The 22488-nt window shown below is 47.8% G+C and overlaps 2 protein-coding genes across 2 annotated transcripts; both read left to right on the top strand.

Moving 5' to 3' along the window:
- The first annotated feature begins 4624 nt into the window (after positions 1-4624).
- Positions 4625-5569, top strand: LOC146341476 (olfactory receptor 13G1-like). Its single transcript, XM_084807481.1, has one exon. It carries the CDS (start codon positions 4625-4627, stop codon positions 5567-5569), a length of 945 nt encoding a protein of 314 aa, XP_084663607.1.
- A 15768-nt stretch (positions 5570-21337) lies between these two features.
- Positions 21338-22276, top strand: LOC146341475 (olfactory receptor 5V1-like). Its single transcript, XM_084807480.1, has one exon. It carries the CDS (start codon positions 21338-21340, stop codon positions 22274-22276), a length of 939 nt encoding a protein of 312 aa, XP_084663606.1.
- The last annotated feature ends 212 nt before the right edge of the window (positions 22277-22488 follow it).

Raw genomic sequence — 22488 nt, 5'->3', positions numbered from 1 at the left:
TGTGCTCTGCAGCGATTCTGCGGAGCCACCGGCTGGCTCCGCCAGCAGCCGGACATCCAGCCGCTGACTAGCAGGGATGCAAATGGCGGCGGCCATAGCAGCCGCCGTTGGCGTCCCTGCAGGCAGCCGTGATAGGCTACGTAAATGTTTACGTAGCCTATCATGGCTGATTTAAAAACAAACAAACACGCATACGTAAATGGCAGGGAGCACCGCCATTTGCGTTCCTTATTTTGGCATGTCTTAGTCTATGTAAACATTTACGTAGACTAAGACGACAAAAATAAGGGGAACGCAAATAGCGTAGACGCTACACTATTTGTGTTCCCCTTATTTTCGCCGTCTTAGTCTACGTAAATGTTTACGTAGACTAAGACATGCCAAAATAAGGAACGCAAATGGTGGTGGCCATGGCCGCCACATTTTGCATACGCACATTTTTTTTTTTTTAAGTCAGCTGTGATAGGCTCCGTAAACATTTACGTAGCCAATCACGGTATTTTTTTTTAAATCTAGCCATGATAGGCTACGTAAATCTTTACGTAGACTATCAATTTTTTCGGGTTTTTTTTTAACCTGGAAATGGGGGCGATGGCAGCCGGTCGGAAGACCGGCTGCCACAGCCGCCACTGCCGCCGAACCGCCGCCGTCGCCAGAGCCACTGCCGCCAGGAAGATCCGCCCAATGTAAGTCCCATCCCGGGGGGTGGCGGGGGGGGTGGCGGGCTGTTCCACCACTGATTTTGGGGGGCTGAATGCGCTGGCATTCGGCCTCCCCGAGATCTGTGGTGGAACTTTCTTACATCCCTACCCCAGTGGCACCACCATGCAAGGAGGGGCAGGCTGAGTTGCCTTAAACTCAGCCCCCCTCCCAATCTCAGCTCTCTGGCTCACGCAGCTCCTTCCCACCCTCCCCTAAGCAGTGTGGGTTTCTTGCCGTTTGCCCCTTTGGGAGCCATGTTGGAATTTTAGGTTCACAGTTCACAGATTGGCCTATTACTGTGCATCTTTTTGCCTACGTCACACTGTTATTGGGGTTGAGTGCATCCTGTAGGTGAATATGGTCTAATCTCATATGTCACATTCCAGTTGGCAGCTAGGACAGGCAAAACCTGAAAGAGATTAGGGATGGCATGCATGCAGAGGCACCTTATGCTGACAGGTGATGCCTGAGGCCCCCTGAATGGGTTGTGCGGCTCGGCGGGGGATAAGTGTTGCCTGGGAGACCAACCCTACTCACTCACCCAGGTGTTGTGTGGCACCGGGAGGGGTTGACAGGGAAAGGTCAACCTCCCCCACAAGGGGCAGTCCGGAGGCGTGGCAAGATCAACACCACCCCTCAGGCTGGGTGTGCTTTTGCCCAAGAAGTGCCAGCTAGTTGCTGGCACAGTCAGCTGCCCGTCCTAGTTACCCCTTTGCAGGTATTTCAATAAACATGGCCCAATTTTCAACCCAAGCTTGTTGCCTGCATCTTCTTTAACCCATCTCCGCTCACAAGTAGATTTTATGTAAATATTGAATAATGTGAACTGTGTTTAAGTAATTACATTAATATTCCAGTATCATCTTATTCAGATAGCATATCTGTTTCACCTCAATGTGTGGAGGTGGAGCGGATTTGAATGTGCCAGCCCTGCCCTCTCACACCTCTACACATTCAGCTGAAGGTCTGAACAGAGCCTACATCTCTAAAATTGTATGCACAGTCAGGGACCCTGCCCTTTTGAGTGTTCTTGATTGCGCACAGAGGTTCAATGCATATACAGTGTGTATGTGTGTAGGCTGCATTCAGAAATTCAGCTGGAAGCATGGAGGTCAGAAGCAGGGTCAGCATTCAGGGTCCACTCTCATGGTCCATGTGTTCAGCTAAAATGTGAAGAAATCTAATTCAAAGGCTAATGCCCAATATATTTCCAATCAATATGTTCTGAAACAGTGCATTGAACTTACATGATGCTCACTGCATATGTTGTTGCTTGTCTCAGTTTAGGAAAAATAAAAATCTTCCTCCAAATGTCCACATTCTAGGACATTATACATTCAGTGCTGCAATTAGAAAATAACTAAGTAACCTATTCACCAAAATACATTATTTCTCTTGCTCACAGCATTCATTTTAAATATGCTTCATTTAACAGTTCACAAATCTCTAACGTTCCGCATCCATTAAAGGCTTAAATATTGGAATGAGGGGGATGATAGTTAAAAGCTCAATTATATTATGATACTATTGTTTCACAATTACAAGACGTCTCCCCACCTCGCTTTAGAACATACTGCATTGTGTTAAGGGGTGCTTGACAATGCTCTTCCCTTACATTAGTTGCTGGTTGGTTTGCCTTAAAAAGAACTTTTAATGAGACTTTAGAGTTCTCATAAATAGCATCATCCAGACAATGTTAAGCATTTTGAGACTGCAATCCTATGCAAATGTACCTGGGAAGAAGCTCCATTGAACTCAAGGGGACTTACTTTCAAATAGCCATTTACAGGAGTGTCGTCTTGTTAAATTATTTTGATTTGAGTGGAAGAGTTGGTTGTGTGCCTAGCTCTCTCCTATAAAAATAAGTGGACTGTAAAAGCATTCACATAGGGAAAGATTACACTAGGTCTCTGAAACTTGAATATCAAGTTGTGAATTTGAACATTTGCCAAATGTTGAAATGCTGCATAAACATTTGCTTCAGCAAGATAATGAGCAATTGTCATACTCCAGGTAATTCCTCAAATGGTTTTTCCCAGTGGCACCATTGCTTTATTTACAGAAAGATTTCAAAACTGATTACTGGCTTTGTTCAGCAAGTGTGACTACAACAGGACTGAAGTAGCCATCAGACTGATGAAAGACAGTTGTTTCTGATATTTTCTAAATGCCAGTATGGAACAATTCTTGAATTAATCAGAAGGAGTGGGGGAAGGTCCATGAAAAACAAGCAATACGTAGGAATGAAGGTAACTATTTCATGTCAGGTCATGTCATCTCCCTTCCCTCTTAGCTTTAGAAGATATAGTCTTCTTAATGTAAAAAGGCTCACTATTAAACTAAACTTGAAGATAAATCTTCCATTTGGATCATCTTTATAGAGGGGAACAGAAGACAAAAGCAGTGAAAACAATAATGGGAACAGATTTCTATAAAAAGTACAGGATATCATCTTCTCTGTGTAAGGGAAACTTCACGAAAGATTACTACCACAACTTCATTACAAAATGGATGGTCCTGCAGGGTGGGAGAGGGACTGATAAAATCTCTTTGTGGGGCTGATATGATTCTCTCTCCAGTTGAAAATCCCTACAGTAGATATTAGATGTGAGCTAGTATTTTGGCTTTGTTTCAAATGAACTTTTACTCACTTCCGCCATTATTATCCAACTCTCTCTGCATGTTACTAGTTGAAAGGGGCACTGAACTCACACAAACACCTTCTATCAGTCCTGTTTGTCTATCACCAGTAAGGCTGTGCATGTAAGATGATCTCAGTAGGGGAACAGGAGGGATTTCTTTTTTTTAGTACTATGGTGGAAATATTGATCCAATATAAGTAGTTTGATACATGTACAGACTTAATAATGGGGGGGGGGGCATTGTGTAGAAAGCCTGTATGTTCTTTTTTCCTAATATAGTGTCTATCAATAAAACATACAAATAAAACAAACACATTTCTGCCAATAGCTTGCAACCTAGTGATTGTTATTGCAGCTGCTTTCCTTATAAACCAATAAAACAGCTGATTCAACAGGACTTTCCTTCATGCAATATTCGGAAATGTTTATCGTAAACTATTGTATAGCTTGAAGTGGTGCTAAAAAAAAACACACAACTCGTTTGACCAGATACCATGGTAAAAGGATAATTTCTTTCACAAATGATAAATGGCCATACTCCTTAAATATGTCATTGTAACAGCTGCAAATTGTTGCACAAATTGAGTCACTCCATTTGTTGTTGTTGTTGTTGTTGTTGTTATTATTATTATTGAAGTGCGGTCCACACATGTCCATATTTAAGGATGCTTCCAACCAGTCAAGTTGGGGATGGGATGAAAATCAAACAGTGGATCTTACTGCATGGATTGACATGATTGCTTGGACATAGGTCAGTGCTTTTGAAAAGAGACAGTCAGAGACACATTTGAAGACAATTACAATTAGCCAGCTGCTAGGGAAGCACTCAAATTATGGAGGCCTTACAAAATTTGGAGGGAATATTTAATCCACCTATCCTAACAAATGCTGACATTTACCAACAAATTTTGGAAATGAAAGCAAAACAGTATCCTTTATTAAGAAACATTTGGTGGTTCTTGAGAAGCAATGATACATACCAGGAATTATTGCTTCAGGAAATGTATTTTGACATGATACATACTGCTCCTTACATGAAGGATGGCTGAATTTGATGATGATCCAAATTACTTGATTAACAATTAGATGAAATAGAACATCACATAGTTTTCTGTGTTCTCATGCCAGACTCCAATACCATTTAAAATGACTGCTGGGTAAATTAACACTTGCCAAATTTAGGAGCTATATGAGTGAGAGAAGAACAAACTGTAGATCTATCTTGCTATTTCCGCTAATGCCATCTATCTGTCTAGGTCACAAGCAGAAGAAATATTGAAATGCAGAACCACTCTGCCATTATGGAGTTTATCCTGGTTGGTCTAACCAATTCTACTGAACTACAATCATTTCTCTTTTGCGTATTCACCTTCATCTATGCTACAGCTCTGGCTGGTAACATCCTCCTCATCTTTACCATATGCACTTGCAGGAAACTCCACACTCCCATGTATTTCCTGCTCATCAATTTGTCCTTAGTGAATGTGTTGTCCATCTCAGTTACAACTCCCAAACTGCTCCAGACTCTTTTCACCAACAGAAAGTTCATCTCATTTTATGGCTGCATCACACAGGTGTTTCTCTTTATATGGGCTTTGGGGACAGAACTGTTACTTCTGTCATTTATGGCTTTTGACCGTTATGCTGCTATCTGCCATCCTTTGCAGTATACAATCATCATGAAGAAAGAAGTGTGTGTTGGCATAGCCACTGGAGTGTGGATTTCTGGAATGATCAATTCTGGTGTTCATGCTGGACTTATGCTGCAGATTTCCTTCTGCAACTCCAACATCATCAATCATTTCTTCTGTGATGTACCCCCACTTTTAAAGCTGTCATGCTCAGACACCAGTCTCAATGAGACTATGGCTTTTGTAGCAGATGTGATATTTGGGATCTGTAGTTGTGGGTTGACTCTAACATCATATTTGTTCATCCTGAGAGCCATCTTCAGAATCCACTCCACTGAAGGGAAGAAGAAAGCATTTTCCACATGTTCCTCACATCTCATTGTAGTCAGTTTTTACTTCTCTTCAGTTATCTACACATATATCAGGCCCACCTCAGTCTACTCCTTAGACAAAGACAAGCTTGTTTCTCTTCTTTATTCTGTGGTAACACCAGTTCTTAATCCAGTCATATATTCTCTGAGAAACAAAGAGGTGAATGAAGCTGTCAAGACACTTATTAGAAGGGGCCGACTATTCTCCAGACCTCAGAATTGACCTGTTAAATATTGTAGAACAGGTTTGGGCAACACAGTGACCTCCAGATGTTTGAGACTTCAAGCTTCCAATGATCCCTAGCTATTGGCCATCCTGGCTGGAGCTGATGTGAGTTGTAGGCCAAAACATCTAGAACTCTTCTTCTAGAGTTTCACCCTTAAGCAATAAATGGTTGGCAGTAGCAAGTAGGAGTGCACGAAAGCCACTTACCTGGTCTCGCAGCTTGCTTCGCGGTGGAGGGGAGGGGCTTCGCTGCTCCCCCCCAAGTTCAGGCCGGGCGGGGAGGCTTCCCGCCTCGCCTGGCCGAAATTCAGGCCGGGGAGGAGGCGCCTCGCCTCGCCCGGCGGCGAAATAAAAAGTTAAAAAAAAAATGCCCCCGTGATAGGCTACGTGACGATTAACGTAGCCTATCACGGCTAGATCTGCAAAGTCAGCCGTGATAGGCTACGTTAATAGTCACGTAGCCTATCACGGGTGACTTAAAAAAAAAAGAAAAGCGCGTACGCAAATGGCGGCCCCCATAGGGAGCCGCCATTCGCGTTCCTTATTTGGTCACTGTAGTCTACGTAAATTTTTATGTAGACTACATCGACCAAATAAGGAATGGGAATGGCGGCTCCCTATGGGGGCCGCCATTATCCGTACGCGCTTTTTTTTTTTTTTAAAGTCACCCGTGATAGGCTACGTGATGATTGACGTAGCCTATCACGGCTGACTTTGCAAATCTAGCCGTGATAGGCTACATTAATTGTCACGTAGCCTATCATGGGGGCGTTTTTTTTTTTTTTACTTTTATTGGAATGGCGGCGGCGGCAGCCGGTCAAAAGACCGGCTGCCGCCTCTGCCCCTGTCGAAGACCTGACGAACCGCCTCCAGGACCCGCCGCCGGGAGGGACATTCGGGAAAGGTAAGTCCCGTCCTGGGGGGGGTGCGGGGTGCGGGGGGGTGCGGAGAATTTATCCCCAAAACTACTTCGGGGGGCCGAACACGTTGGCACTCAGCCCCCCGAAGTTTCGAGGAGAAATTCTCCCCCATCCCTAGTAGCAAGGTGATGATTTTTAGTTTCTGTAGAGTGAAAGATGTTTCATGTGAAAAATATGCTTGGGAATTCATTAATTATTGTTTGATTGGATGGGTCCAGGGGTGCTAAATACTTCCCTCTGTCAGGGGGTGGTTCCTGCTGCCTTGAAAGAGGCTGTAGTATGCCCTCTCCTGGAGAAAACCTCCTTGGACTCAGAGGTGTGTGAGAACTATCTCCCCATCACTAATATTCCACTTTGGGGCAAGATACTAGAATGTGTGGTGGCTGGGCAGCATCAAACATTTTTGGAGGACTTATCTGGACCCATTTCAGTCTGGTTTCAGGCCAGGGTACAGCACTGAAACAGCCTTGCTTGCTCTGACTGCCTACCTACTCTGTGTGAAAGACAGAGGGTCTGACACCATGTTGATCTTCCTGGATCTCTCAGCAGCATTTGATACCATTGACCATGGTATCTTACTGGACTGGCTTTGTGGGATGGGGGTTTGGGGCACTGTGCTACAGTTGTTCCACTCCTACCTTCAGGGCCGATTCCATAAAGTGATATTGGGAGATTCCTGTTCTACCCCATGGCTATTAATCTGTGAGATGCCACAGGGTTCTATTCTATTCCCCCATGCTGTTCAACATCTATATGAAGCCATTGGGTGAACTCATTAGGAGTAGTAGGGTGGGTTGTCACTAGTATGCTGATGATGGTCAGCTCTACTTCTCCTTGTCAACAGAGTCAGCAGGGGTGGTGAAGGTGCTGGACCAGTGCCTGGAGGCTGTAATGGGCTGGATGAGGGCCAATAAACTGAAGCTGAATCCTGACAAGAGGGGAGCTCAGTGGATTGGTGGTTCCTGAGTCTGGGAATTGGATAAGTGACCTGTCCTGGATGGGGTTGCACTCCCCACAAAGGAGCAGGTGCATAGCTTGGGAGTACTCCTAGATCAATTTCTGCCACTGGAGCCCCAGGTGGACTCTGTTGCCTGGAGTACTTGGGGCCAGCTTCAGCTGATCTGCCAGCTGTGGCCTTTCAGGGCTAACTTAGGCACAGTAGCGCACACGCTGGTAACTTCCCAATTAGACTATGATGATGCACTTTATGTGGGGCTGCCCTTGAAGACTATTCAGAAGTTGCAGCTAGTGCAAAATGCAGCAGCTAGACCATTGACTGGAACATCTTGCAAAGATCACATAACACCAACCTTAAAGGAATTGCATTGGCTGCGCATACACTTGCGAGCGGAGATGGGTTAAAGAAGATGCAGACAACAAGCTTGGATTGAAAATTGGGACACATTTTATTGAAATATTTGCAAAGGGGTAACTAGGACGGGCATCTAACTGTGTCAGCGGCTAGCTGACACTTCATGGGCGAAAACACACCCAGCCTGAGGGGTGGCGGTGATCTCGCCATCCCTCCGGACTGCCCCTTGTGGGGGACGTAGACCTTCCGGTGTCACCCCCAACCCAGTGCCGCACAACACCAGGGTGAGTGAGTAGGGTTGGTCTCCCAGGCAACCGTTATCCCCCCGCTGAGCTGCACAACCCATTTGGGGGTCCCTCAGGTGTCACCTGTCACCATAAGGTGCCTCTGCGTGCACACCATCCCTACTCCCTTTCCAGTTTTGCCCGTCCTAGCTGCCACAGGAGTCACAGGCCTATTGCTTGTGAAACTCCCCCCACCTGCGCAGAAGAACTTCCCGCAGGCCCCTTTGCAGATCGGACAAAAATAAATCATTGCCTATGTCTGACAGGTGGACGCTGTCCTGCCTGTAAAGCTCCCTCCTAGTCCAATGAATTCCTTGGTGGTTGATGCAACCGTCACCATGCTCTGACAACCCATATTCCAGTTCTCTATTCACCTTGCGCTAGGGTTGGCGGAGAATTTCTCCCCGAAACTTCGGGGGGCCAAGCGCCAACGTGTTCGGCCCCCCGAACAAGTTTCGGGGAGAAATCCTCCGAACCCCCCGCCCCCCGCACCCCCCCCAGGACAGGACTTACTTTCGCTGAATGTCCCTCCCGGCGGCGGGTCCGGCCGGCGGTTTGGCGGGTGTTCGAGCGGGGCGGGAGCGGCAGCCGGTCTTTTGACCGGCTGCCGCCGCCACCATTGCAATAAAAGAAAAAAAAAACGCCCCCTGATAGGCTACGTGACAATTAACGTAGCCTATCACGGCTAGATATGCAAAGTCAGCCGTGATAGGCTACGTCAATCGTCGCGTAGCCTATCACGGGTGACTTTAAAAAAAAAAAAGCACGTACGGATAATGGCGGCCCCCATAGGGAGCCACCATTCCCTTTCCTTATTTGGTCGCTGTAGTCTACGTAAAGATTTACGTAGACTACAGCGACCAAATAAGGAATGTGAATGGCGGCTCCCTATGGGGGCCGCCATTAACGTACGCGTTGTTTTGTTTGTTTGTTTTTAAGTCACCCGTGATAGGCTACGTGACGATTGACGTAGCCTATCACGGCTGACTTTGCAGATCTTTGCAGGGGGCGTTTTGTTTTGTTTTTTAAACTTTCGCATTTGCGGCCAGGCGAGGCGGGAAGCCTCCTCCCCAGCCTGAATTTTGGCTGGGGCGAGGCGGGAAGCCTCCCCCCCCGGCCTGAACTTCGCGGGGGGAGCAGCGAAGCACCTCCCCCCCCACTGCGAACGTCCTTCGAGGACAGGTAAGGGACTTTCATCCACCCCTACCTTGCGCCAGGCCCTTTCCATGGCCGCATTGCTCTGCGCCCTCCACATGATTCTCGGGAGCATTGAGGACCATAATATGGTCACCCCCGGCCAGCGATGTCGGATCGTCTGCAGATCGGCCAACGCCTGCTCAATCAAGTCCTTTCCAGGCTTGTAGCCCAGGTCATTCCCTCCAAGGTGTAACACCAGGACCTGTGGAGGGAAACTGACCAAACCTGGTTGAAAGAGTGTGGGGAGAAGACAGTCCCATCGCATACCCCATCGGCCGAGCCATTGTATCGCCACCTGTTGGGGAAACTGCAGCCGGGATCTGAAGGCCGACGTAGAAGCCATGCGGGCAGCCCGAAAAACTATACTGTGCCCACAAATGAGCACCCGTACCGGCGTCGGTCGAATCCCATCTAAATAAAACATTGGGGAAGGCGAAGAGAATCATCAAGAAGCATCAGGCAACTTGCGAATGTAAGAGCGGAAGGCCCTGGAGCGCCATCTCCCTACCGCTTTTACTTGCATGGATGAAAAACCTATGGCAGCTGGCATAGAGGCCACCACAATATGAAATGAGTGAGTCCCAAAACGGTAATGTCCCAGACCCAGTGTGGTCAAGGCTACCTTAGTGACTGCCCAAAATTGGAACTTTGTCAGTGGTGAACCATCCGCATGGCAAAATAGGGGACCCTCACTTGCCCCGCGGTGCTCAATGAAAGCCCGCAAGTCCCTGACAGGGCATAACTCGTCAGCCTTGGCCTGGTTAAGGGTAACCAATGCTCCCTTGCCTGCATGATTGGTTTTTGAACGTCGAATATGGAGGTGAATCAGGCTAAGCTGGATCTGAATATCTGAATACCTCAAGGCCCTCCCGGAGGTGTCGGATTTGGAGGCCCAGCCCAGTTCTGAAATCCTGAGGGCCCCGAAAAAGGCTGTTAAAGCTGCAGCGTGAAAGAGGGAGGCTTCGTATGGAGAAGAGCAAATGGAGGGCCACAATGCCTGAAGACCTGTAAGAATAACTGGCGACAAAGGGTGCCTGGAGTCTGGCGGGGCAGGAAACATCCATGCCCAGCCTTGCACAGCTCTCCTAATTCGGAAATCTGAGGTGGAGTCCTCTACCCCTCGCACTTTGGCCCAAAAGGCCAAAGAGGCGATCTTCCCCGAAATGGTCCTAGCAGATAGTCCCTTGTTATGCAGATGTACGCAAAATTGTAACAAGTGGTCCACAGGTAAGGGCCACACATCCTGCAACTGAAGCCCACACCTGAAGGCGCTAAAGTCCCTACCTGCTCTCTCATAGGCAGCTCTAGTGCTGGGGGCTATAGAATTCAGGATCGCGTCTTCGACTTGAGAGCGCCAATCTCCCACAATTCGGCTGGCATGGGGTCTGGTAGCGGACGTGCCCACGGAGCCAACGCACGGAACCTGTCGATCTCGTTTCGTGACAAAGCATTGGCTACAGGGTTCCCCAGACCCGGCACATGGCGGGTGCGGAACCATATGTTTTGGCGTAGGCATTGGAGGGTAAATGCTCTAACTAAATCCATGACCCTTTGGTTTCTAGAGGATAATGTATTAAAAACATGCACTACGGCCAAGTTGTCGCACCAAAAAAGGGCAACAGAGTTGGCCATCAAGTCTGCCCAAATATGTACAGCCACGTAAATGGGGAAGAATTCCAAAAAGGTGAGGTCCCGATTGATACCGCCGGCAGCCCAGGTCTCCAGCCACTGGCCCAGGCACCACCGGTCTCGCCAAATTAGCCCAAAACCAAAGGTGCCAGCCGCGTCCGAATGGATCTGCATGTCGGCTCGTAGAAGTAATTCGCGTCTCCAAAAGGAGATGCCATTAAAGTCCCTCAGGAATTTAAGCCATACCTGCAGGTCCACGCGCATAGCAGAGGTGACTCTGGTGCGATGATGCAGGAGTTGAATACCCCGCATTGCCCAGCAGAGCCGTCGCAGGAATGCGTGGCCGGGGGCAACCACTCTACAAGTGAAGTTCAGATGGCCAACGATTTCCTGTAGTTCTCTAAGGGAGACTTTACAAAGGTGCAAGATGGACTGGAGCTTATTTTTAAGTATCACCAATTTATCGTGGGGAAGACGAGAACACTGTGCGCGGGTATCAAGCTCGATCCCCAAGAATGTCAAAGTAACAGTTGGGCCCTCTGTCTTCTCGTGTGCCAAAGGGACACCCAAGTCTGAGGAAAGGGATATGAATGCCCTAATCAGGTCAGAGCATTGACTGCCATCCCCGGGCCCAGCGAACAGGAAGTCATCCAAATAATGGACCACATCGCTGCAGCCCGTCTTGTCCCGTATGGTCCATTCCAGAAAGGTACTAAATGTCTCAAACATGGCGCAAGAGATGGAGCATCCCATAAGGAGGGCGCGGTCGATGTAAAATTTGTTCTGGAAGGAAAATCCCAGCAAATCAAAATCCAGAGGATTGATAGGCAAAATGCGAAAAGCGGATTTGATATCACACTTGCCCATCAATGCCCCGCGGCCCAGAGCTCTTATCATGGCTACTTCAGCGTCAAAGGATGTATAACGCACGGAACATAGGTAATATGGAATTTCATCATTAACCGACTGGCCCTTGGGGAAAGAGAGGTCATGAATTAACCTGAATTCACCGGGCGATTTCTTGGGTATAATTCCCAAAGGGGAAATCTTCAGGTTGGGTAGCGGGGGCGAGGAAAAGGGGCCGATGACTCGACCTGACTGAACTTCTTTGTTAATCTTATCTTGCACCAGGCGCTGCATAATAAGAACAGACCGGTGGTTACCGGTCAAATACGGCCAGCGCAGGCCCATAAAGGGAATCCTGAAACCCAATGTAAAGCCACGTTCCAAGTAGATCACTGCCCTCCAATTTGGGTAATGACCTAGAAGTTGAAGGAGTGGAACAATCTTAATTGGGCTGGGGCCCTTTGGGAGGGGGAGGATACCCACCGCCCTGTTTTCTGCCACCCCGGCCATCCTTTGGGGGACCTCTCCAACATCTGGCTCTCGGGCAAGAGGAGCAGGAGTGTTGACCGCCACAAAGGGAGCACTCGTGCCGGAAGAGGCATGGGTTATGGGAGCAGGAACCTTTGGAGATGAACTCCCAGCACAGCCAGCGGTGTTGAACCCCTGGACCCGCAATAGTCTTGGTGGCTATTGTGGGCGACAGCTTGGCCAGGATATGGCCGCTGTCAGACCTGTCGCCGAAGCCTGGCCTAGAAGGGGTCATGAATTGGAGTCAAAGGTCCTGGTTCTTCAGATCCCAGCGCATGGAGGGGTCGATGGCGGCCCTCCTTCGGAAGGCCTTGTCGTAAGCCAGCCATGCGCTCCCCTCATATTTGGAGTAAGCCCTGAATATTATGTCGAGGTACTTGGTGAGAACCCAAGCCCTCTCAGGGAACCTCTGCTGGAGGATGCCAGTGTAAATTAAAAAGCCTGGCAACCAGTTCACCCAGGTGCGAAGCACCTTGCAAGCTTTGCTCCGCTCAAGATCCCGGTCACGGGTCCTATCTTTGTCGCTGGGTTCGGGCTCACGAAAGAGCAGGGCAAAGACATCGATAAATTCACCCCACAATATCTTTTCTCTAGTAGTTAAGTGAAAACCAATAGGGGAGGACGTTGCACCAGTGGGCATAGATCCACGACTTAGGTTGGCGCATGGGTCAATCGAGGACAAGTGTGGGGCTAGCAGGGAATGAGGTAGGGAAGCTAGGGGGTCACTAACCAAACCGGCGGGCCCCTGCCAAACACTGGCAACGTTAAGCGGATGAGGCTGGACTAATGGCGGGGCAGGTGCAGTGGTGTCTCCTGCCGGTAGTAGTAAGGGGAATGAAGTGCCAGTCCCTAAAGAACTGGGAGGGCTGGCTGATGAAGCAGCTGAACTAGGAGTTGAGGCCGAGACAACGGGATGAGGAGTACTAGCTGCGGGGCCTGAAATAACTGAAGGAAGTGTACGAGGGGGGACTGGGCTGCCTTGAAAGGTAACCCACGGCACCCAACCCAAGGGGTTGATTTGCCCCATACCCGGCCAGGCGAATTGAGGTGCCAAAGCGGTCTCACCTGTACCAGTCGTGGGCATGCTCTGATCCCCAGCTGGAAAAACCGAGGTTGTTGCTTGTGCGCCCAGGGAAGATGAGGCAGCAGAAGGGAGGAGCTCCGCTGAAGGCGGTGAGCCTTCTGGAAGAGCCAAGGAAGAGGAGGTGGATGCCTCAATAGCGCCCAGGCAATCTGCAATAGAAAGAAGCAACGAGCGTTGGGTCTGTTGTCGCGTTCACTTGTGCTGGACCACTGAGGATTTTTTGTGCCTGGCCCGGGGAGGAGGAGGGATCCCTGAGGAATGCTCAGCAGCTTCCAAACGAGAAAGAATTGATGCCAGTACTGGGTCTGCGTCCTCATCAGAGTCAGAATCAGGCCTTGGCAGCGATCTTTTGGGGAGGGGGGGAGGGGCCCTCCCCTTCCTTTCTTACCACCCTGGCCTTTCTTGGGAGGCATGCTGCAGGAAGTGAATTAACCTAGTTGCTATCAAAGAGTTAAGAAAGCCGCTGGGCACCCCAGACAATAGGCAGCCACCCCGCAGTCTTAAGATCTGCAGGTACAAGTTCCAGACCAAGACAGAGAGGCCTGGGGATGAAGATGGGAGCGCTGCACTACCGTTTAGATAGAAAATCAGATTTCAAGAGGTGCAGCCATGGGCCCAAGGTGATGGAGCTGCGTTTGAGCGCAGGCGCCCTCAGCCGAGGGCACCCTGTCTTGGGAGGCGCCAAACAGGCAGCTGCCGCTGTTACTCAATTTTATTAATTAAATATTTAATAATCATAATTTAAGTAATTATTTTTTTATTATTTATGTATGTATGTATGTATGTATGTATGTATTTTTTGGGTGGGGGGGGAGACGTCCCAAGCCCTTGGGAGGCGACCAATCGGGGCTGTGATAAACACACTCCGACTCGGCTCAGCAGCCAGGCGCCCCTCCCAACAGGCAGACTCGGCTGATGAGTGGGGGGGGCAGGCAGACCGCCGCTTGAAGCGCTGCCACCGGCAAACACTGGCGCCATGCACACCCGCCCCCTGGTGCTTCTCACCGGGACAACACCTCAGGCCGAGGCGGCACCGGCGGGAGGCTGGCAAGGCGAGGAGGAAGAGGCTGGCAAGGCCGGCGGCCAGGTAGACAGGCCGGCTGGCAGGCGGGCCATGAGCCGGCCCGGCGGCCAGTGGACCAGTCAGGCAAGTGGGCGGGAGGGCGGGCAAGTGAGTGAGCGAGCGGGCGGGCAGGCAATTGAGCAAATGGGCGGGTTGAGCGGGCGGGCGGGCAAGTGGGCAGGAGAGCGAGGAGAACGAACGGACAGGCGGGGGAAAGGAGACGGCGAGGGAGGGAGGGAGGGAGGGAGGTGGAACGATATCACCAATAACTGCCCCGGAGGCAGCAACGTTGGCTCTCCCAATGGCCAGCAGCAAGTCAATAGCTGTACAGCGAAGGCGTACAGAAGCACACTGGGTGCACAGAAGCACACTGGGCCCAGGCGGCTGGAACGAGGACGAAGCCGTTCTCCAGCAGGCCAAATTCCTTCGTCGTGTCTTTAGCTGCGTCGCGCCAAAGAGCTGAGATAAGGAGGGGGTCGAGTTTAAGACAACTCGGCCTGCTCCTCCCCGAATGGTGGTGCGACTGGGGTGCACCAATCAGAGGCCCATACATCTTATCACCCCACCCGCCCGCAATGCCCCCCCCCCTTTCAGCCAGACAAGCTGGCACCGGGTAGGGCATTTCTGGACAGAATTAAAGGTGCTAGTGATAACACGTAAAGCCCTAAGCATCTTGTGACCTCAACATTTGAGGGAGCACCTCCTGCTATGTATGTCTGCCTGAGGATTGAGATCTGTTGGAGGAGCCCTCCTCTGCATCCCACCAGTTTGAGGCATGCAGTATCGTGGGAAATGGGAGAGAGCTTTTTCTGCTGTGGCACCCTGGTTGTGGAATTAGGGGTGTACGAAACCCCGCTTATCTGGCTCCTCCGGGTTCTGCAGGTGGGGGGAGGCGCTCTGTCCCTCCCCCCGGAATCCTCAAAGGGGGGGAGGCTCTCTGTGCCTCCCCCCTGGAATCCTGCCCAGCCGGCTCCAGCCGCCCACAGCCGGACATCCAGCCGCTGGGCAGCCCTGCAGGGATGCAAATGGTGGCTATTGTAGCTGCCGCCATTTGCATCCCTGTAGCAAGCCATGATAGGGTACGTAAAAATTTACGTAGCCTATCACTGCAGGGGAAAAACCCCAGCATACGCAAATGGCGGTAGCCGCCGCCATTTGCATACGCTGGGGTTTCCCCCCCCCCCCCGCCATGATAGGCTACATAAATACTTACGTAGCCTATCATGGCCTCTGCAGGGATGCAAATGGTGTCCCTGTGATAGCCGTGATAGGCTACGTAAGTTTTTACGTAGCCTATCAAGGCTGAAGAGGAAGAAGCAAATGGCGGCCGCAGGATGGCCGCCATTTGCACAGCAGCGCGGATGGGAGCAGGTAAGTGCTCCGTTTCAGGCACTTTTCATGGGGTGGGGGTGGCGGGGACTTCGTCCCACGTGCCTTTCATGGGTTGGGGGGGCAGGGGCTTCATTCCATGACAGTTTTCGGGGGGGTGAATGCACTGGCATTCGGCCTCACCGAGATCCGTTGCGGAATTCTCTGACATCCCTATGTGGAATGCCCTCCCCTTGTAGGCACGATTGGCACAGGCATTGGTTTCCTTTCCTTTTGGTGCCAAGTTAAAACATGGCTTTTTATCAAAGCCTTTGAGGGCTAAATGCATTCCCCAAGATAGCACACTGTTTTAACAGCTTTATTGTTTTCAATTTTAAATTGGTATTAGCTTGCTTAATGGTTTAATATGTTTCAGCTGTTTAAATTAGTTATTGTTTTATACTGTCTAAGTTGATTTTATCTATATGCTGCCCTGAGATCCTAATGATATAGGTGGGATATAAATGTTTTTAAAATGAATGAATGAATGGGGCATTTTTCCTTCACCATGCATAACTAAAAGCTTTTCATTCAAAATTATATATGTGCAAGTGGATTCTGCCAGAGTTTATGCATATACAACTCTACACGCAGCAGGGGATTCTGCCTTCTGCACACAGAAAGCCTATGGAAATACAGTCTGCAAGAGCATACACCATATTCAGCTGAAAGCATGGGGGTCTGTGACAGGGTCAGTAGACACAGTTCCACTGCATTCCTGTGTTCACTGAGTATGTGAAGAATGCCAGTTCTTAGTATTTTTCCTCTCTTCATGTCAGTACACTGTATATATGTGACATTCAATATAATCAGAAGTTGTTGCCAGATTTCATAGCAGAAGGGCCATAGCTCAGGGGTAGAGCACATACTTTGTATGCTGAATGTCCTAGGTCCAATCCCTGACGTCTCCGAGTAGGGCTAGGAAGAACCCTGCCTGAAACCCTGGAGATCCAGTCAATGTCAACAGTCCTGGGCTTGATGCTAGGGATCTACAAAAGTGACTTACCTTTAACAAAATTTGATTCGAGGTGGGGGGGAGGCGCTCCGTCCCTCCCCCCTGAAATTCTGGTGGGGGGGAGGTGCTCCATCCCTCCCCCCCCCGAAATTCTGGCCAGGGGGGGAGGTGCTTCATCCCCCCCCCAATCCTGGCCGGCTGGATGCGCAAATGGCGGCGGCCGTAGCCGCTGCCATTTGCGTCCCTGCAGTCAGCTGTGATAGGCTACGTAAATGTTTACGTAGCCTATCACGGCTGATTTAAAAGAAAAAAAAACGTGTGTATGCAAATGGCGGCGCCCATGGGTGCCGCCATTTGCGTTCCTTATTTTGATATGTCTTAGTCTACGTAAACATTTACATAGACTACGGCGAAAATAAGGGGAACGCAAATGGCGTAGCATCTACGCTATTTGCATTCCCCTTATTTTCACCGTCTTAGTCTATGTAAATGTTTACGTAGACTAAGACGTGTCAAAATAAGGAACACAAATGGCAGCGCCCATGGGCGCTGCCATTTGCGTACACGCGTTTTTTTCCTTTAAATCAGCCGTGATAGGCTACGTAAACATTTACGTAGCCTATCACGGTATTTTTTTAAAATCTAGCCTTGTTGGCTACGTAAATCTTTACATAGCCTATCACATTTCTTTTTTTTTTTTTACTGGAAATGGCGGCGGTGGCAGCCGGTCAGAAGACCAGCCACCGCAGCTGCAAAACCGTCGCTGAACCGCTGCTGGAGCTGCCGCCGCCGCTGCCAGGAGGATTCAGCCAAGGTAAGTTCCGTCTTAATGCCACACACACCATGGTCTCTTAAGAAGGATCCCCTCCTGAAGAGGAAAATGGGGCACCCAATCTTGTTCCCCTTCCCAGTGGATCCAGCCCAATGCCTTCCGTGCCTACAGAGCTGTGACTTAGAATTAAACATTTCATAACCACCTTTACAGTTATACTTGTCAAGCCAAACACATCTAAATATCACGGAGTTAATATTCTTTCAATGGGGAAAGTGAAAACCCTGCACACTGGTGGCAATCTGTGTGACCGGAGACCAACCGTAATCCATGGCAAGAAATGAGTTACCCTGGAGTGAGTGGGTGGGGAAGTCAGTGATGGCAGTGCTGAAGCCACGTGGGAGGACCCGCTCGTAACAGCCTCTGGCAGATTAGAGGGAGGAAAGTTTTCCCTCCAGTCCACCAGCAAAGCCCTCTTCCTGTTGTGACTCAGCTGCCTCCTCCCTGCCCCCCCACTGGGACTGCATGCCACCAAAACATTGCTCCCCAGGTAAGCCAGGAGCTGTATTTATCTGATACTAAGCCCTATGGAAACCAATCAGGCTTGCTTTCGTCCATGTAATCATGTAAAGGATTGCATTGTAAATGTTCCCAAACAACTCAATGTCATTTAAAACAAGTTTACAAGTGAGTGGATTTTGCCAGATCTCTAAAAAACCCAAATGATAAATTGGGAATTGGAAAGTGTCCCCAGTGTTGAAATGGTGCAGAAATTTTGCTTCAGCAGTGAGATGAATCATCAACATCCCCAACGGTCCTTCTCCCAGATGCACCATTACTTTATTAAAAACAAGATTTCTGAGCTGAGGTTTACTCAAAAGGTAAGTGACAACAGGTTCAAATGAGTTACCATCATCAGCGATCAGACCCACAAATGGCACTTTGCCCTTACATTTCCCAGCTGCCAGCTGCCAAAGCAGAAAATAACATGAACGCACCAGAACAAGCAAACTAAGTCCAGTAAGAACACAGAAGAACAAATAAGAATGAAGGTAAATATTTCCATTTCATCCCCTCCCCCTCTTGCTATCTCCCTTACATCTACAAAAATATGGGGTTGGATCCAGACTAAGTTAGTTGAACTTAGTTCCTACTGAAAGAAATGTATTTCTAAAGTCATGACTAACTAATTACAGATTACCTTGATTTTAAATGGGATCTAAATTCAATTAACATCATCTGGATCCAACCCTTAACACTTAGCCATTGAAATTCCACTGATGGTTTTTAATCAGTTAGTAAACAAAAATGGACATTAATTCCTTCATTTTTATCATTAGTATGGAACTGAACACAAAAGCGTTAAAGTTAAGGAGTCAAAAACTTGAGAAAGTGAAGCTGAGAAAGTGAAATTGAGAAAGTGAAGTTTCATGAACTTCATGTAGAAAATATCTACCTCTCATCACTTTAAAATCAATTTTCCGTTCTGTATAAATAAAAGTCTGGGAGGAATGCAGGAGGACCTCCAGTGGTGGGACAGACAGATAAATGGCTTTGGGGGCAAAACCTACCCATGATCCACCAGTTGACAAGCCCGAATCTATAGTTTAGGCTTACAGTGCAATCCTGCGTATGTTTACTTGAAAATAAGTCCCAGTGTGTTAGATAGAGCTTACATCTTAGTAAGTATGTTCTCATAGTAAGCGTGTCAAAGCTGATTTTGTGGGGGGGCTGTTTTTTGTTTTGTTTTGCTTTTTATGACAGTTTAATATCAGTAGACTTTGCTGTCCCTCACCATCACCACTATCACCTCACTGACCACACTGACCATCACCACACTGACACATACATAAAGCATCATTAGTCTGATAAGGCACTGAGGGTAGGTAGAAAGACAGTATGCCTGTTCCTCCTTGTTGTGTCTGTCTTTTTACCTCCAGGCCCATGTAGCAAGAACAGTTTCAAATAGAGAGAGAATCCTTTTCTCTACTTATGGTGGCACTACTTCACATCCAGTATAATATGTAGTTTGATCAATGTGGGAACATACTGGGGCTGGGGGACACTCAGGGGGAAGCCTGTGGGTTGAAGCCAATGTTAGTCCTACTTAAATTAGTCAGACAAACTTAAGTTCTATTCATAAATGGGGACACTCCACCCTTGCCCTTTTTTTCTGATGATACATTCTGGATCTTTTGATGAGGACAAGTACTTGATTATGTACTCTGACCCATTCCCCCCACCCCCAGGATACATTGTTGTTAGTTGATCAGTGACCATCCCTTTGTTAGGCAGATTTAGAGTGCAATCCTTTTCATGTTTAGACAGCAAAAGGTCCTACAACTCCTAGAATGCTGGGAGCTGTAGGGCTTTTTTTCTCTCTAAAAGCACAAAGGATTTTGTCCTTAATAGCCCAGAATGGTGCACTGATGGAAGCTAATGGTTAAGAGCTTTCTGTCTTATAAAATACCTATTAAAAATGTCTGTTTCCTTGAACCCAGAGCAGCAGTCAATCACATACACAAACACAGATTCCCTCTCAAAATTGCAGGGGGCTTTTGGGTGTTGTTTGGCATGTGGGAAATAGAATTTGGAAATTTAGTGATACTAGGGTAGGGTTAGATCCATAATTAAAGCTGAGCCCTTGAAATCAATGGTAAACAGATTAGCATAAGTAGTGCAGTTAAAGAAAACCCTTTGGGGTTGTAGAACTTTTTTTTTTATATCCAGCCCTATGCACAGCATTGCACTGTTCATCTGGATCCAACACACACACACACACACACACACACTATGTATGTTATTTGTTTCACTATTGCAATTTTGTCTGTGTTATCATCCAACAAAGTTTGTGAATGGCAAATGCTAAGGTAATTATCAGTCAGTACTTTCTGCAGTTTAATTCCCTCTGACAACACCATTTACAGCTCTCTCCCGCTACCCACATATGTGTATATTAAACTGTCAATATGAGGTTTATTTGTTTGTTTGTTTATTTGTTTGTTTATTTATTTAAATACTTCCATACCACTTATGATGCAATCCTATGCACCCTTGATGATTGTAAGCTCGAATTCAGAGGCGTACCATCATTCTCTGCAGGGTGGGAAGAGCTGCAGAAGTGATCTTTGCCTCCCCATCCTCCCGCCTTGCAGTTTTGCTCGTGTTTTGAAGGGGGGGAGGGAAGGAGGCTTGAGAGGCCTCAGGAGAGCTCATATCCTGGCCTCCCCAATCTCCTCCCTTTTCTCCCCCACTGAAACAGCCCCTTTCTTCCTCCTTTATAATCAAGTTCCTGTACTCAGAGGACAGCCTGCATGGTTCTTTCCATGCCAGCTGAGAGAGGGTGGGTGGGTCAGACCTCCAATTCTCCCCTCTGAGGTCAGAGCATTGTCTGCCTTTGGAGCAGGGAATTTGACCTGTCCTATGGTCCCCTCTGACAATGTACCTTAATATATTGCATCCCTAAGTGGTTCACATTAAAATATAACTTAGTACTCTAACAGTGCAAATAAAAAAGAAACAATTAAAACATTAAAGAACATTCTCATGTTTTACAATACTTTAACAAGAACAACAAGGTAGTAACAGAGTCCCTCACAAAAAGAAAAAAGCCTGTGTGAACAAGTGTGCATCTGATGAAAGGGGCAGGGTCCCCAAAAGCTTATGAGAGAATATATATATATATATATATATATATATATATATATATATACACACACACACACACACACCCCACAAGATTCTTTGTTGTTCTTGTTTTATAACCACACTGTCTCTGTCTAGGTCAGCAGAATTGGAGATATTGAAATGAAGAACCAATCTGCCATAACAGAGTTTATACTGGTTGGTCTAACTAATTCCCCTGAACTGCAGATACTTCTGTTTTGGGTATTTGCATTCATCTATGCTACTGCTCTAGCTGGTAACGTCCTCCTCATCTTTACCATATGCACATGCAGGAAACTCCACACTCCCATGTACTTCCTGCTTATCAATTTGTCCTTAGTGAATTTGTTGTCTATCTCAGTTACAACTCCCAACCTGCTCCAGTCTCTTTGGACACGCAGAAAGACCATCTCATTTTATGGCTGCATCCTACAGGTGCATCTTATCATATGGGCATTGGGGACAGAACTTTTGCTTCTCTCATTTATGGCTTTTGACCGTTATGCGGCCATCTGCCATCCTTTGCAGTATACAGTTATCATGAGAAAGGAAGTGTGTGTTGGCATAGCAAGTGGAGTGTGGATTGCTGGGATGGCCAATTCTGCAGTTCATGCTGGACTTATGTTTCAACTTTCCTTCTGCAAAACTAACATCATCAATCATTTCTTCTGTGATATACCCCCACTATTAGAACTTGCGTGTTCAGACACTAGTCTCAATGAGTCTATGATGATGGTCTCAGATGTGGTATTAGGGATAGGTAGCTGTGGATTGACTCTAACATCATATTTGTTTATCCTGAGAGCTATCTTCAGAATCCGTTCAACCGAAGGGAAGAAGAAAGCTTTCTCCACGTGCTCCTCACATCTCATTGTAGTCAGCTTTTACTTTTCTGCAATTATCTACACATATATCAGGCCATCTTCAGTCTATTCTCTTGATAAAGACAAGCTCATTTCTCTCCTGTATTCAGTGGTAACCCCAGTTCTTAATCCAGTCATATATTCCCTGAGAAACAAAGATTTCAAAGAAGCAGTCAATACACTTGCTCGACTTGGAAGACTGTGCCCAAGACCTTAAGACTGATCTTCAAAAATCATCTGCAACAATTATTTTGTGAAAAAGAAGTGTGTCTGTGTGTGGGAGGGTGGGGTGGGGTGGCAGCAATAAATTGTTGAACTGGTTGATGTGAAGTAAAATATGCTTCATATCATATTGTTATGAGTTGGGAGTTGGTCTCCATAACTTTCAGGGATCCGTTCGAGCCCAATGCCTATGATTTGTAAGAGATT

The sequence above is a fragment of the Heloderma suspectum genome, chromosome 6 (genome assembly GCF_057233095.1).
Source record: "Heloderma suspectum isolate Gila_16-S chromosome 6, 16-S_ref, whole genome shotgun sequence".
Taxonomy (NCBI): domain Eukaryota; kingdom Metazoa; phylum Chordata; class Lepidosauria; order Squamata; family Helodermatidae; genus Heloderma; species Heloderma suspectum.
Note: the sequence above shows the minus strand (reverse complement) of the source record. Positions and strands in the feature narration are given on the sequence as shown.

Excerpts from the sequence above, each read along its gene's own strand:
- LOC146341476 (XM_084807481.1), top strand. The coding sequence starts at position 4,625 with ATGCAGAACCACTCTGCCATTATGGAGTTTATCCTGGTTGGTCTAACC.
- LOC146341475 (XM_084807480.1), top strand. The coding sequence starts at position 21,338 with ATGAAGAACCAATCTGCCATAACAGAGTTTATACTGGTTGGTCTAACT.